The sequence below is a fragment of the Callithrix jacchus genome, chromosome X (assembly GCF_049354715.1).
Source record: "Callithrix jacchus isolate 240 chromosome X, calJac240_pri, whole genome shotgun sequence".
In the NCBI taxonomy this organism is placed as follows: Eukaryota; Metazoa; Chordata; class Mammalia; order Primates; family Cebidae; genus Callithrix; species Callithrix jacchus.
Window position 1 is genome coordinate 10,290,295 of NC_133524.1, and position 17,420 is coordinate 10,307,714.

General features: G+C 45.0%; 1 protein-coding gene across 2 annotated transcripts in view; it reads left to right on the forward strand.

Annotated features, from left to right (window-relative positions):
* WWC3 (WWC family member 3) overlaps positions 1-17,420 on the forward strand; it is a 131,421-nt gene that overhangs the window by 70,559 nt on the left and 43,442 nt on the right. For both annotated transcript variants that reach the window (XM_035289509.3, XM_035289510.3), the window contains exons 6-8: positions 6,023-6,152; positions 10,056-10,205; positions 14,311-14,384. In XM_035289509.3, the coding sequence (XP_035145400.1) occupies positions 6,023-6,152; positions 10,056-10,205; positions 14,311-14,384 (354 nt within the window). The remainder of the gene's footprint in view (positions 1-6,022; positions 6,153-10,055; positions 10,206-14,310; positions 14,385-17,420) is intronic.

A 17,420-nucleotide genomic window follows, 5' to 3' on the forward strand; every position in this document is an offset into this window, starting at 1 on the left:
TACCTTGTGTTAGATTATTATTATTATTATTTTTAAGATGGAGTCTCACTCTGTGGTCTAGGACAAAGTGCAGTGGTGTGATCTTGGCTCACTGCAACCTCTGCCTCTCGGGTTCAAGTGATTCTTATGCCTCAGCCTCCTGAGTAGCTGGGACTACAGGTGCACAGCACTACACCCAGGTAATTTTTGTATTTTTTAGTAGAGATGGGGTTTTACCATGTTGCCCAGTTTGGTCTCTAACTTTTGGGCTCAAGCCATCCACCCACCTCGACCTCCCACAGTGCTGGGATTACAGGCGTGAGCCCCTGCTCCCGACCCCTTACGTTAGATTCTGAGTTGTCCTACAGCTGGGAAGCTCATTTAACATTGCTTTTCCCTGAGTTTCCTGCTTGTGTTAATGGAGGCTTTTCCTGCAATGACATCTATAATGTCCCTGAGCACTGGCTTGATGGCAGAAGATGATTTTGAGGAATACTGCCTGACCATCTTGTCCATGGTGTGCTGTTTCCACATGCCGCCACTGATCCTTCTCACAGCTTCCATCACCATGACTCTGGGCCAGACATTAATGGGAATCTCCATCCTTACACAGTAGCCACGGGGTTCTTCCACAGCTCATGCTCTCCTTGTGCTCCTCCTGTGGTTCTCTCTCACCTGGAACACAAGCCAGACTCTACATAGGCTGTCCCCTGGCCCTGCCTCATTTCCCTCTAGTTTCACCTTTGAAAGAGATGTCCTGCCTTTACCATGGGTACTTGCAGCTTCCTCTGCCTGGAATGCTCTTTCCCCCAGATTCTCACATGCCTGTTCCCTCCCTTCCATGGGCCTTTGCTTAGTGACATCTTGCAAGATCCTGAACTTAACCATCCATCTAAAAATGTACTCTGTTGGCCGGGCGTGGTGGCTCATGCCTGTAATCCCAGCACTTTGGGAGGCTGAGGCAGGTGGATCACCTGAGGTCAGGAGTTTGAGACCAGCCTGGTGAACGTGGTGAAACCTCATCTCTACTGAAAAATACAAAAATTAGCCGGGCATAGTGGCAGGCCCCCATAATCCCAGCTACTTGGGAAGCTGAAGCTGGAGAATCGCTTGAACCTGGGGAGTGGATGTTGCAGTGAGCCGAGATCGCGCCACTTCATGCCAGCCTGGGCTAAAGAGCCTGAAACTCCGTCTTAAAAAAAAAAGTACTCTGTCACACTTTATCCCCAAACTCGACTTCATTTTTTTTTTTAAGGCATTTGTGACTGCCTGATCTAAGGATGTGCCTTTCATTGTCTTGTCTCCTTGGCTCGAGTCGTCTGCACGAGGACAAGGACTTGGCTTTGCTCACTGCTTCATCATGAAGACCGGGCTGGTTCCCAGCACAGGGTGGAGCTTGGGAGTAAATGCAGATCACCTGGGTGCTGGAGGGAGTGGTTGAGGTCGCAGCTGCTTCCTGCTGGTAGCCATCACAGGGTCTATTTCTTTCTTGGACACTGGGACACTGAGTAAGGGCAGATCTTTCCTTGGACAAAAGTTTTGTACCTGGGCTGGAGGAACTCGGGGAGGCCTCTAGACATCACCCAGTCCCCATCTTGCTAACTGTCCTCTAGCATGGCCTTCTCTTCCGCATTTTGTGTGGTATTGTGTTTTGGCCTTCGTTTTAAGAAGTCCTTGCTGTTCAAATCACAGAAAGGGATGCTCACCAGATGTTGCATTAACTACTTTCCATGAGGTACATTCTTAGCCACCAGGTGAGCCTCTGCTTCATTGATTTCTTGATTAACTTCCCAATTGGGTGACTTTAAACCTATTTGTCTTTTTAAAGGCGAGGCACTAAATCCTTCTAAGCATGCAATACCAGAATGAAACATTACTGCATATTAGCATTTTCTGTCTGAAGGGATTTACTGGTTTCAAGAGAAAATGGGTTAGTTCAGTTAGAACAAGCTTAAAGTAACGATCTCCCATTAGCATAGCACCTAAGGTACAGCCCATGCGAAAACCCCAGCAATACTCAGATAACAGTGAAACGTACAGAAATGGGCTGGAAACAGAAAGAGCATTGTTCCCGGTTGTGGGACAGGTCTGGTGTTCCACACAGGTCCTGCTGTTGATAGAAAGTTGCCGGAAGCTTTCTGAGGTTCACCCAAGGCCCTCTGCCAGAGCTGCTGATGGAAAAGGTAGAAGTTGTAACAAACCTTTCCATTCTTTTGGGTTGTAATCTGTGATATTAACACAGAATATCTTTAGAGCCCTGGCAGCGCTTTCCTTCAAGATGTGGGGTGAAGAAGTTATGTGGTTTTACTCTTATTTTTACTAGTGCAGTTCTCTTGACATCTTAAATTGAGCAACCAGTATGGAAACTTTAGGGTGGCAGGAGGTAGAGGTTGACAATAAACATCTCTAAAATGCCTTTTCAGTCGCACAAGCTTCCTCATCCGAAGCTGTATCTTCTCCTTTTCTCTCCAACCCATTTCTTTCAAAAGCACACCATGAAGAGCACCAGTTTACTTTGGAATGACATTTGACTGGTAATATGGGTGGCCTTCAGGTTTGACGCAATGGGCATTTAGAGGCTTTGACTTTGCATATATTGCAAACCTGGTGATGGAGCCAACAAGTCCTAGTGTGGGGGGCCTTGGCCGTCAACTTCACTTTGCTTGTTACTTGCTGTGTGACCCTCAGCAAATAACTTAATGTCCCTGAAGCTGAATGCAAAATGTAGAGGGTGCAAAACTGGGCTGTGCGTCTGTGCACTGAATTTTGTTTTTATACTGCATAATAACTGATGTCCTTGTTTATTCTCTTTTAGCAGTTACCTCTTTCCTATCATTTGATTTGTGATGTATGGTAAAGGCACTGTCTTGCACTCTTAATTAAAATTAAGAACAGAATAAGGCAGTTCTTTGGCAGTCACAGATCTTATGATTTTTAGAATGAACTGTAATACATTGATATTTTTAAAAAATACCAAATCTTTGAGCACATCATCTAAATTGGACCAAAGTTTTATAGGAGTTTGAGAGAGAGAGAGAGCGTGCATGCGAATGCGCAAGCTCTCAAATAAATGAATTTTGCATAAGTAAAAGAAAATGTTTACTGTTCTTTGATCACAATTGAAAGATGGAGGTGGTTGGAGTTCTCTGAAACATAGCTTGCCCTTGTTTTAAAAAAAAAAATTCTGGACCTACCTTGCACACTCTGAGGGTGGCAGATGTCATGCTCAGCAGAAAGGGGCAGCACCACACCCCATGATTCTGGGCAGGCTTTGGAGCCTGCCTGTGGGTTTGAATCCGGCTCTGCTGCTAGATACTCATTTGTCATCTGGGCCATTTAGTTAAGTACTCTGAGCTTCAGCTTCATCATCATCAAATCCGAGGAGATTATGCTTATCTCCTAAGGGGGGTTAAGTGAGAGGATGCAGCAAAGACCCTGTCACCTCATAGGTCAACTATTTTAAAATAAGACTTAGTGCTTTGAGATGTATGGCCTTTTATTTCTGTCTTGCATTCAAGACTCTTGGTTCCCCACACAGCATCTGCTATGGAAAAATACAGGGGCTTTGCTTCTTTTTTCTATTTCCTACATCATGTCTTGGTGTTTCTGAGATCCCTCAAAGAGAATGGCTCTCTCTAAGGGAGCTCACCCCCAGCCTGAGCTCCTGAAGTGGAGTGTAATAATAAGAGGCTCCTCCAACCTGGTGCTTCTAGGACCTGGTTGATGGATCATTGAATCTCCTAGTTCCACCTATAGGGGTTCACCTTCAGTAGGGACTCCTGGAGTCTATATTTGTTCTGGTGATCAGCTGGGTTCTGGGGCCCGGTTCTATCCTCAGACTTCTGTTTTTCCCCTTCACATCATTCAGCCACACAGCGCCCCCTGTGCAAATTTCAGTGAATTACATTGATTTTTTTGTTGCGAAGCTAGGACAGCTAAGATAGTACAAGGTAGCCCCTTCCTTGAATACCGCACTTGACTTCTGTAGGTCTGGCTAAGTTACCAGCAGTGAGTGAGAAGGCCAGCCTTTTTGGTGGAAGTGGGGCTGGTTTTGAGGGTCAAACAAAAGAGTTTTGAAAATGTACAATGGGTTTATATGCCTACTGTCACCATTCTTGCTATTGGCGCCCACATTTTAGTAGCCACCAAGTGGCCTGCTGGTACTGTTCTGGGAACTTTTTCTACTTTGTTGCCAAATCTCACGAGGGCCCTCAGGTGACACAGACTGTTGAAGTTCACCACCTTGATCATTTGGATGAACTGTTTTGTGAAAGAACGGATTTAATGAGAGCAGAATAAAAAGAAAAAACATGCCCACTGCCCAAACTTTAGTTCATGCTCACTTATTTTAACTTTCGGTGTGGAACACTCTATCGTTAAAGATATATGGACCTTTTAATAAAGAAATATAAATAAAGACTTCTGCTTTGTAGGAACAGACAAGGCAGTGTGTATTTGAGAAATTTACAAGTCTGTAACAGCCATTATGGAAGTGCCTGCAGGGTCAGGCCATGTAGGCATTTAGAGTGTCACTACTCAGCATGCACAGAGTGCTCCTATCCACTCTCCTCACGGCAGGACTCAGGACAAGTGTTCATAAATATTTTATGTGTAGCTGATGGCAATCACAGCAATGCTACTGAGCCCCAGAGCGCTATTCAAACGGAGGCAGTGGCTTCCTGTTTGTGTTACTTGCCCTCCTCCTAGGCCGTGGATGCTGATAGCTCAGGTTGACTCCAGTGCTGAGTTTTGCTTGAGTCGTGACGTATTTTGGCAAGGAATTTGTTAATGATAATAAAATACCAGAGTTGGAAAGTTATTTACTTTTTTTCCCATGAGTAAGGAGATTCTGCATTATCCAGATAATAACGATCACTGCAAACACCACATGCCAGGCCTCCTGCCAAGCAAGCCCTTTCCTTGCATTTTCTCATTAAATCTCATGCCCATCCCATGGGAGAAGTATTTTTAGTGTCCCCATTTGAGACAGGAGGAAGCAGGTGGAAAGAGGGGAAGTGACTCACCCAGGCCCCACAGCCAGTGAGTGGCAGAGCTGGGTGCCACTTGCACCCACCAGCACATCAGAGGTTCCTGTGATTGGTGAGCCAGGGAGTTTGGACTGGCAGTGAATGATCCAGGTTTTCAGGATAATGTGGAGGGAAATATTGAAACCAGAACCTGTGAACTGGAGGACCTGGAACCTGAAAGAAGCCAGTTGCTTTCCAGAGAAGGAATTCATTGTACTCTGGACCAAAATTTCTCAAATTCCTTAGCCTTAAGGCTTCTAAGACTGGAGCCTCAGGTGTAGGGGACGTGACAAAGGACATGATCCAGAGGCCACCTGCCCTTTGAAGTTTTGTTTTGTTCTGTGCTCTGCTTCCAGCCTCAGAGCCAGGCCTGGTGTGCACAGGAGCTGGCTTGGAGGATGGAAGCATGTAGGAAAGGTGGGAGGAAGGGGAGGAAGAAGAGAGGGAGGGATGTTGTCATTTTCCCTGGATGGATGTTTGGATCGAAGGAAAGAATTGAGGACTTTGATAGGAGAAAGAGAGCTAGTAATAAATGAGAACCAGAATGAAATAAGAGCTATAAGAGACAGAGTTGCTGGGTTTTGTACAAGGCACCATTATTGAAAGCTCACTACTTCTTGCTGTGTCCCATGTATTCTCCCTGTACACAGATCTCATTCATATGTTTATTTAACAAAGCCCCACTAACCTGAGGCTAAACATGTCCTCCTGTCAGAGAGAGGAGTTTACAGTCTCGGGAAATTACTGAAGCCAGCAATCTTGTTGCCTGATCAGTAGCAGAGGACGTGGGCCTCCCGACTCGAATGTCTTCACCTGCCCAGGGTGCTCCTGCAGCAGAGCGTGTTGTATTGACTGGAAGGAGGGAAGCTTCCATGTGGTCTTTCTTTTTCTTTGCCAAAATACTGCTTTCAACTTTTTCTACCTTTCTATGAAGCTTTCGGGGGTTTTTTAGTTATATGTTTAATGGAATACTAGGATCTCATGTGAAATGACATTGATTTTTCTGTTTTAACCAGGATTGATCGGAAGATGTCAAGTACTCACACCAGCTACAAACTGGATGAGGCTCAGGCTATCATGAGTGAACTCCGGACCATCAAGAAGGCTATTTGCACAGGCGAGAAGGAGAGGCGGGACCTGATGCATGTAAGCTGCCTGACTGCTCATGTGTTTTATTTTAGGAAGTTTTTAATATACTTATGTATTACATGTTAAATAGTTATTGTGTATATAACATATATGTATATATAATATAAATACACACACATACATACATACGCACCCCCCCCAGTGTATTTAAGTAAGTATGTGGTCATCCCTCTGTATCCTTGGGGGATTGGTTCCAAGACACACCCCCATCCCCCAGGATACCAAAATCATTGGATGTTCAAGTCCCTTGTAAAAAATTATATAGTATTTGCATATAAGCTATACAATCCTCCTGTATATGTTTCTTTTTTCTGGAGACAGGGTCTCTCTCTGTCACCTAGGCTTGAGTACAATGGCACAAAAATGGCTCGCTGCAGCCTTGACCTCCCAGGCTTAAGCCATCCTCCACCTCAGCCTCTAGAATAGCTGGGACCACAGGTGCACACCATCATGCCTGGCTAATTTACATATTTGTAGTAGAGACAGGGTCTTGCCAAGTTGGCCAGGCTGGTCTCAAACTCCTGGCCCTGAGCAATCCTCCTGCTTCAGCCTCCCAAAGTGCTGGGATTACAGGCAAGAGCCACCATGCCTGGCCCCTCCCATATACTTTAAACCATCTCTAGATTACTTATAATACCTCCTACAGTATAAATGCTATGTAAATTGATGTTACACTGTATTGGTTTTTTCTTTGTGTTATTTTTTGTTTTTGTTTTTTCCATTGGAATATTTTCTATCTGTGGTGGGTTAAATCTGGAAATGTGGAACCTGTGGATATGGAGGCTGTTTCAGTTTTCTGGGGCTGCCATAACAAGGTAGCACAAACTGAGTGGCTTTAGAACAACAGAAATTTGGTCTCTCAGGTTTAGAGGCCAGAAGTCTGAAATCAAGGTGTGGATGGGGTTGCACTTCTGAAGCCTGGAGGGAGGGTCCTTCCTTGCCTCTTCCAGCTTCCTTGGATTGTAGACACCGCTGTGATCTCTGCCTCCATAGTCACATGACTGTCTCTGTGTCTGAATTTCCTCTCCTGAAAGAACACCAGCTATTGGATAAGGGCCTACTCTAATCCAGTATGACCTCATCTTAACTAGATTACGTCTGTAAAGACTATTTCCAAATAAGGTCGCACTCACAGGTTCCTGGGGTTAGGAGTTAAACATATCTCCTGGGGGAACATAATTCAACCCCCAGCAATGGGTGATATATTCATATTGTTCAATAATCAGGAGAAATCCATAGGTCTATGATAAGAAGTCTTGCTATTGCTCCATCCTCCTACTGCCCCTAACTGCCTTTATTAGCTTCTTGCCTACCCTCCCAGCATTCATGCGGGCACACAAAAACAAGAATACATATGTAGCTGCCCTCACGCAGAGCCAGGACTGTGATACTCTTCAACTCTAGCTTCCTCGATTAACAGCAATATCCTCTACCTTTCCCCATATCTGTACACAGAGAGCTGCTCTTTCCTTGATATTGTTGCATAGTATCCAACCACTATGTGGGTGTATTTGTATTATATAGTTGGGATAATTATAGCTTTATATTGCTTTGTGTTTTTTCCCCTTGAACTCATGTAGTTTCTGTTATTTTTAGAAAAAGTTGAGCTTTTGAAAATGCAGAAAGCTGGCTCCATGGTAGGGAACTCAAGCAAGGCATCTGAGTGGCTGGCCCTAGTGCTGCATACGGTGGCCTCAGAGAGGCCAAGGCTGGGAGCACTGTGTGACCTCATGGCATCAAGTGCTGGAATACATTCAGTACTTTCTGTTACAGCTTTTATTTTTCATCTGCTTTCCTAAGTGAGCACCTATTGCTTGCTGGCATGTGTCTAGTTTCTGTAGAGTGTAAGACCCACAGGACAGATCAAGCAAAGCCCAAACTCGGAGCCAAAATGACGCAGATGCACAACAAACTACCCTGCCTGGGCAGTGCTTCCTAAGGTCAAGGCCGTCAGGGACTTGCAGAGAGTCCTTATGGTGCTTGTGAAGATGCAGATTACCAGGCCCCACTCCAGACTCACTGAATTTGAATCTCTGGAGATAGGGCCCAGAAATCTGTATTTTTTTTTTTTTTTGAGGAGTTTCGCTCTTGTTACCCAGGCTGGAGTGCAATGGCGCGATCTCGGCTCACAGCAACCTCCGCCTCCTTGGCCTAGGCAGTTCTCCTGCCTCAGCCTCCTGAGTACCTGGGATTACAGGCACACACCACCATGCCCAGCTAATTTTTTTTGTATTTTTAGTAGAGACGGGGTTTCACCATGTTGACCAGGATGGTCTCGATCTCTTGACCTCGTGATCCACCCGCCTCAACCTCCCAAAGTGCTGGGATTACAGGCTTGAGCCACTGCGCCCGGCCAGAAATCTGTATTTTCAGATGAACTCTACAGGTTGTGATAGGTAGATGGTCAATTGTTAGATTTTTTTTGGCAAACAGGTAGCACTGAGAACAGCTACCGTTTACTGAGGTCTCTGCACAGCTGACATCAAACATGATGCCCTGTGTTTGTTACCCATCACCGACAACCCAGGCTGAACCTGGTTGCATTCCATGGCAGAGACACAAAGGCTTTACGCCATAAGGCCAAGCAGGGCTGCCTGCCTTGGCCTGTCTGAGCCATGTGTGCAGCACCAGGGCCAGCCACTCATTTGCGTTGCTTGAGTACCCACCGTAGAGGCAAGAGGTAGAATTTCTGGAAGGAGCTTCAGACCCAGGCACCTTCTTTGAGTTCTCCATAGCTTCTCAGACTCTGAGAAGCTCCAGGAAGAGGCATGGGCAGAGTCCTCTTCTATCCAAATTAAATAAGTTGTTTTGCCTTTCTTATGTGAACTTAACTCTATTGGCCCTTCCCAAGAAGGCTTTATCTCCATCTCAAGCCAGTTTCGTGAGTTCTACTGCACTTGGGCATTTTCGTTTCTGGTGTCTATGGCAAATCTGCTGAAAGTGAATATATTCAGAAGTCTAAAAGAAATGGTCAAAAATCTGATTTCTGGCTGGACACTATGGCTCATGCTTGTAATCCCAGCACTTTGGGAGGCTGAGGCAGGAGGATTGCTTGAGCCCAGAACTTTGAGAACAGCCTGGGCAATATAGTGAGACCTGGTCTCTACAAAAACAAACAAACAAACAAAAGTTTAGCTGGGTATGATGGCGTACCTATAGTCCCAGGTACTCAGGAGGCTGAAGTGGGAGAATCACTTGAGCCTGGGAGGTCTTGGCTACAGTGAGCTATGATTGTGTCACTGCACTCCAGCCTGGGTGACAGAATGAGACCCTCTCTCAAAAAAAAAAAAAAATGGGATTTTTTTATTTCTGCTTAAAACTGTCACACACAGAGATTTCATGTGCCAGAATGCATACTTACTCTAATTTTTGGGAAACCAACATACATATGAGATTACTTTCGACCATGTAGAATTATCACTGAAAAAGCAGGTTTATAAAAAATATGTAAGCTAAAACAGCAACTCAATGAACTGAAAAGAAATACGTAAGCATTGCCTGGGAGCTGTTTCCCCCTTCCCTGTGGTTCCCCTATTACAAGCTCAAGGCAGCATTTATCTCTGTCAGACTCATTTACATCTTGGATAGAAATACTTAAATTTTTCTTTGGGAAACATGAAGGTTTAAGAACCAGTACAAATGGTACCATAATGTCCACTATTTGATTCACATGCTGCCAGAGGGACTTAGTTGCGATGTGATTTAAATGACTAAGAAGTTTATTAGAGGCACATGTGATGAAGGGCATTTATGTGAAATCTAACGAGCATGGGGTGGGGTGAGGCAACTGTTGAGTAATATATAAAGCAGCAGACCTAAAACATAATTGAGAAGACCACTTCTGGAGGGAAGAGAAACATCACTGTCTTGGTTTAAAGAGCTCATCTCATTCTGTTCCAGAGCCTGGCCAAGCTGACCGATAGCTTCAAGAACAGCTGCTCCGTCACCGACTCTCTCGCAGACTTCCCTCACCACGCAGGCATGCCTGGCGATGCTGGTGTACCCCAGCAGTTCTGCGATGCTGGCTCCCAGACCGATATCATCGGGGAGGTATCTGCACATCAGGGGAAGAAATGCGTCGGGAGAGGGGAGGGCTGCATTAGTGTTGCCGTCACTGGTTTAGTGTAATTTTCCTCGTTCACTTAAGAAATGTCTTCACTTTTGTGCCGTTAAGTTTGAAGAAAAAATACTGTGTCTCACAATACAATTGAATTGCTTATACCGCTGCTCTTATGATTTGGACTCTTAAAAATGACAGACTCCTTGTGAGAGTTGAGTTTCACTGTTCTTTTGACAGACATACGACTTTTGAGAGCATGGGTCCCCACACTTATTCTGTGAAGGGCCAGATAGTAAATATAGTCAGTATTTTAGGCTTTGCAGGTAGTTCTGCTGGAACTACCCCACCCTGTCACTGTAGTGTACAGGCAGCCGTCACAGAGATGCCTTGCAGGCATGTAAGGTTGGGGCCTCAAGCTGGCCAAATGTTCATTTACAGAGCAGCCAGTGGGCAGGATTTGGCTCCAGGGCCACAGTTACTGATTCCTGCCTTAGACCGCTGATTTCCAAAGACTTTATAGCTGTGCCACCTTGGGTGTTACTTTATTGCTGTTTCTTACTCTTCTAAAAGAATGTCAGGAAATTGAATTGAATTAAAAGCCATTTTGTTTGAAACTTGGAAGAATGTCATAATGCCTCTTTGTTAATTGGTCAAGTCTTGAGTTAGCCACAAAAACAAAGGAAAAATCACCCTTCGAAGCAGGGTGGTGGATATTCAAAGGCACTACTATTGTAATACCATTGAGTGAAGTTTGACGTGTCACTGGAATGCACAGTACCATCTCCTGAAATTAAACAAATAAAAGACAAGAAACAAAAGGAGAAAGAAACAATTGATGGAAAACGCTGGGGTTTAAATAACTAATTAATATTTGAAATCTTGGCCAATAGTGCCTCTTTGAGGGGAGTGTAAGGTAGGAAATCACAGCTCTTCATGTCTTGGGTGTCCTGGAACAGTCCTGTTTTCAAATTTGCCTGCATTGTTTCAAAAGTACACTTGGCCATTTTTGAGTAGGCATCTTCTTTGGATGAGGGAATATGGTCACCATCTATTAATACACCGAGAAGAATCTGTAATTCAAAAATGTTTGGCATTTTTGCCTAAAGATTTTGGAGTGAGACAAGGAAACAAATACCAGACTCATTGAACTAGTGAATAATCGTTGCTGCTTATTGTAAGATTAGAATTAGAATTTAGTTTGAGAGAAACAGTTAAGATAGAAGGTTCTCCAGTGATTTAGGTGAGCCCTTCTAAAAATGTCAGGTGAGGAGTGGTGGCTGGCTCTGCTGCTTGAGTAGTCATTGCTCACTATTGATGAGCCCCTGCAGTTTACTGGGGCTGACCCTGGGTCAGCAGTTTCATAGCTGTTATCTCAGTTTAAGTAATTGTTCTGGTCCTGTTTGATGTGCAGGAGACTGAGATGCCAGGTTACCTAAGGTCTTATAGCCAAGGAGAGGCAGGTCTGAGTTTGAAACATTTCTCATCCCTAAACCCCTGTACTTTCTACCACATCATGTTATTATAGAAAAATTGATCAAAAGGCTATGATTGTATTAGCTAACCATTGCTGCATAACAGATTTCCCCAAAACCTAGCCTCTTACAGCAACACTCCTTTATTCTCTCATGCTTGATATGGTCCAGGAGACTGGGCTGGGTCTTCTGCTCCAGGTTCTCTCAGGAACCAGCATTCAAGGTGTCAGCCAGGGCTACCGTCTCATCCAAAAGCTCACCTGGGGGAGGAGCCACTCTTAAGCTCATGTGATTGTTGGCAGGTGATTGTCCTCACAGGTTGCTGGACTGAGGGCTTCAGTCTCTTGCTACATGGGCTGCTCCAGCATGGCAGCCTGCTTCATCAAAGTGTGCCAGCGGAGAGAGTCTGCTAGCACAACGGATGTCAAAGTCTTTTGTAACTTATTCACAGAAATGACTTCCTATCACTTTTGCTCTGTTCTAGTGGTTAGAGTCAAGTTATAGACCCAGGCCACTCTCAAGGGGAGGTAATTTCACATGGGGAGAATCCCAGGAGGTGGAGGTCACTGGGGGCCATCTTAGAAGTCTGCCTACCTCACTTGTGCTTGTGTTGAGTTTGCTTTGTGGGGTGGGTATTGCTCTATATCAGATGTGCTTTTTGAGATTGGATATTTGCAACCACAGGGTTGCACATGCCATAGGGCTGCATAGGAACCGTGAAGCAGGAGTCTCTTGGATCCATTTGGCTGTCTTTTCTTTTCACTAAAATGTACATTTAATTGTCAAAGACAACTACAGAATCAAAGCTTAGAGAGAGGTGCATACAGCTTTGAGAAGAGGTTTGAGAGATGATGTTTATTGATCTTGATGAAGAGTTGATTATGAGGTCACTAATAAATAGGGGACTGAAATGGCAAGTAGCTCCATCTCCACTGTGGACATTTTTTGGAGCTGTGGCACTACCACTTTAATATATTTATACTGAGGAAGCCAGAGAGGAGCATTCGATGAGGCCATTTAAACATGTATAATTGTGGCCAGGCATGGTGGCTCACGTGTAATCCTAGCACTTTGGGAGGCTGAGGTGACCAGATTGCTTGAGCCCATGAGTTAAAGACCAGCTTGGGCAACATAGTGAAACCCTGCCAAAAATTAGGCAGGCATGGTGGCTCATGCTTGTAGTCCCAGCTACTTAGGAGGCTGAGGCGGGAGGATCACTTGAGCCCAAGGGGTCGAGGCTGCAGTGAGCTGTGATTGCCATGGTGTACTCTAGCCTAGACAACAGTGAGAGACCCTGATTCAAAAAAAGAAACCATGAACAACTGTCAACTCTGGTTGGAGAATGCTCATTCCCTTATAAGGCACTTTTTCATCTTGTCATTCAAGGCAATAAATTTGCAAAGGAATTTTCCATCAATAGATCAAAACTAGTATCGATAAATTCATTGCTAATCATTCAAGTTAAATATTTTCAGATACTTGTTGATAGGAAGTTATTTCAAAAACATAAAGACTTGGTGGTCATAGTATGTGGTCTAGTAAGGTCAGACAACAGATGGAGCCAATTTATTGAAACTAGAGTTATATGAATATTTGCAGGAATGAGGAAAGGATTAACCAAATTGTAGTACAGTTACTTCCCATGCATGTCTTTTTTGTTTTGTGTAGGATTTTGTCGCCTTCCATATAATTGGTATGAAAATATTTAAGTACATCTCCTCGCCACAGAGCACTGCATGTAAAGGCTAACTCTATTGTGGTACTCCCTGAGCTCTGGCTTTTTGAGACCTTGCTGGCTTTCCTTTTGTCCTTCGTTCTTTTACATGCCTTGTGGCATCAGAAGGCATCCACCAGCCCGGACCTCACATAACTAGTCCAGTTCCTCAGACCGCGGGGCTTCTGAATAGAACATCATTATTTTACGTTTACTGAGGAATTAGAGAATTCCTGCACAAAATGGGGTGACTGGTTTTTGCCTTCGTATCAACTTTTTTTTTTTCTTTTTGAGATGGAGTCTTCCTCTGTCACTAGGCTGGAGTGCAGTGGCGTGATCTCGGCTCACAGCAACCTCCCCTTCCTGGGTTCAAGCAATTCTCCTGCCTCAGCCTCCTGAGTAGCTGGGGCTACAGGCATGTGCCACCACACCTGGCTAATTTTTTGTATTTTTAGTAGAGAAGGGGTTTCACCATGTTGGCCTGGATGGTTTCGATCTCTTGACCTCACAATCCACCCACCTCTGCCTTCCAGAGTTCTGGGATTATAGGTTTGAGCCACCACACCCAGCCTGTATCAACTTTTACTAAGTAATTTCCTACTTCTTTTAAAACTTAATTTGTGGTGGTTGTTTGGAATTACAGAATAGATATGCTGCTGCTGTAAAAAAAAAAAAATCCTACCAGTTTAGGCAAAAAGAGTCTTCCCCTCTCCCTGCCCCCTCCCCCAGCCAGAGGCGGCCACAGAGGGTTATTCAGTGTTTCCTTGCAGACCTTGCATAAATTGAAAGTGAAAGAGATGAAGAGTATTTCTTGTTGTTGCCAAAAGTTTAAGTGAAGTTGCTAATTTGGAAATATGTTTTTAATATGTGTTTCCTTTCTTTTTTCTCTCTCTCTTCTATTTCGGAAAGTTTGTCTTTGATGATAAAACAAGACTTGTAGACCGAGTCAGACTTAATTGGCAGTATGAAGAAGCCAGAAAGAGGTAAGAAGCGCATTTTTCCAACCTCACCTTCTGCTTGCTTACTTTCTCCCATGGAAGGAGGCATGGCAGAGTTCCGGTGGGTGACTGCCCGCATCTGATGGGACAACACCATCTGATAGAATACCAAGTCAAGGATCTTCATTAACATGTAGCTTAATGCACACATATGACAAAATTTCAAGTGCATTTAAAATGTGAAATTCACAATATTGCAAACAGGCAGACTTGATTCCATAAGAATAGAAACTTTTTTGGTGCTATCATCCCTGGTAGTTCAGAACCTCTACCTTCCTTCCCTTCCCTCCTTCCAACAGACCGACAATCAATTCCAGAGAGTATCGTAAGTGAAACCACTTGATATTTCATGTCTGTGGCTTCTGACTCTATAGACTAATGGGCAAAGCCATGTATCTTGTTATAAGACGTTCAATAAGCATTAGGTCAACAGATGAGCAGTACCCAATTGATTTCAATCTGTTTATGTTGTCATATGTCATAAACCATTAGCCTCTTGCAAATTGCGGCTTGACCCAGTTTGTGCACTTGTGTTTCTCTTTCCTCACTTCCCTCCCTGCCTCCTTCCCTCCCAGTCTTCACCCTTGGACATGGAGAAAGCCGAGAGGCTTCCAGACCCTCGCATGTGCAGCATTTCAGGGCACTGTGTGTCTCCTCGCCTGGGCAGAGCTCCTGTTTTCAATATTCTTATCCTCTCTGGCTTTTGTATTTTTAGAGACTTTCTCTCATTTGTGTCTTCCGGAAGGAGTCTTAAAACCCAATTATTTCCAAATAAGTGCTTCAGAAAAGTATGAAGCATATCTTTTTAAAAAAGTTTCTTGAGTCACAAATGAAATATTATCTTGCGGGGTGGGGAGAGCAGGATGTCGGGTGGGGTGAGGGGTTCTTTCTGGAAGCTAAACAGTTGGGCCTGCTCAGCACACTGTACCATTCATGGATGTCTGGAAAGCTACTTTGTTGGCTTTTTTAAAACTGTAAAAATAGCAACAAAAGCCCATCATATGATTCAGTGCTCCAGGGCCAACTGAAACGGACATGGGCCGTCTGTTTTCTAGGAGGTTTTCTAACCAGTGCCTCTTGGCTTTTTAGGATGGACTCATGGTGGGCTTTAAATTTCCCCACAGAACAGTGCCAAGTTTATTTGCCAATACCGATCATCTCTGTGGTGGCATTCTTCATTTATCATGCATTCCTTCTCTTTAGCCTGCCAGAGTTTGTAAGGCACGATTGTCTCTTCTGCTTCTGAATATATTCCTCCGCTCTCGCCTGTTTCTGGTGGAGCCGCAGAGTGTGGGTGCTGGAATTTGCTGTGCTGGATTAAACGCAGCAAATAGATCGCTGCTACACTTAGGAATGTGATTGTTAGGTGTTTGGCTGTGACATTTACCAAACATAGCAAGTGATTTCTTTGTTTTCTAGAGATGGTGCCAGTATACGGTGAGTAACCTAAATGTTGGGATAATACGTTTGGGTGAAAAGTCAAGTATTTAAGAAAATTTCAAGGGGCAGGCACAGTACTTCATCAGTTCTTTTGAATAAAAGACCATATTATTTCAAGATGCCCAGAACCTTGTTAGGAAATGCACTGCAGCTACAGGGGAAGGTTCAACCTTCCAGTGGCAGGAGGGACATCTCAGAAACGCCTCTGTGCACTGTGTTGGAATGTTTAAAACTCAGAGATGTCTTTTCATCTCCACCTGGGTGGGCTTGCATGGATGCTGCCTGTCCTTTTCCTGCTAGTGAGGTGGTGCTCCACACAGGGAGGGAGGCCTTAACCCTCCAGGAGACTTCCAGCAGTGTCTGCAGATGTGTTTAGGTGTCCCAACTCTGGGGCAGGTGCTGCTGGCATCTAGTGGGCACTGGCCAGGGAGGCCACTTGACCTCCTGTAGTGCACAGGATGGCCCCTGCAGCAAGGACTTACCTGACCCAGCATGGCTGCAGTGCCAAGGGCCAGAAACCTTGCCCTGGGGCCTCTTCCTGTCTTGCTCCTGAATCTTCATGATGCATGAACAACGAGGGGCTTACACGAGCAGGTTACCTGCTGACTCACAGGCATCAGCCCGATGCCCATGCCTCACTCACCCTGTTCCAGCCATATCGGCCCCTCAGTGTTCCTCAGACGTGCCAGCATGCCTGCACTGGGCAGCCTCTCGGGCCTCCCACTGGGCGTCCTCCACACTGAGCCAACTCTTGACCTAGCATCTGCAGCTGGCAGAATGACGACCCCTCAAGGTGTCTACATCCTGATCTCCAGAGCCTATGAAGATGTGGCTTTCTGTGGCAAAAGGGACTTCGCAGATGTCATTAGATTAGGGATCCTGAGATCATGGGGGAATAAGCCTGGATGATGCAGGAGGGCCCAGTGTCATCACAAGGGTCCTCATAAAAGAGAGACAGCACGATCAACAGCAGAGAGGGAGATGCGAGGTTGGAAGCAGATGTCAGAATAGTGTGGAGCCAGGAGCCAGGGAGCATGGGCAGCCCTTGGAAGCTGGAAGGTGCACAGAAACAGATTCTCCCCTGGAGCCTCCAGAAGGAACACAGCCCTGTAGACACGTTTTCGACTTCTGCCCTCCAGAACAGTAAGGGAATAATAGATGTTGCTTTGAGCCATTAAGTTTATGGCAATTTGGGGCAGAAAAGAGCAAACCCATACAGTGCCCTTGGCCTGAAATGAGGTGGCTTTTCCCCAGGTTGTCACATGACCTCTGCTCTCCTTTTGATCACCTTGTTAGAGAGGTTTCCTTGACCATCCTGAAGAAAATGGCACCACCCTGTTCTCACCCCTCTCCCCTCGATTTGCTGAGCAAATGTTATTACTTAAGCGGTGTTTACTTTCTTATTGCCTGTCTCTCCCTGTGAAAATGTAAATAACCCACATGAATGCAGGGAGTGTATGTCATTGCTGTAAGCCCAGCAGCTACATACTCAGTGAATATTTATTGAATGAGTAAATGAGGGTCCTATGTGGTTGCATTTGCTATTTGGCCTTTGCCCCAGGTCTGGGCGAGCCAGGGCAG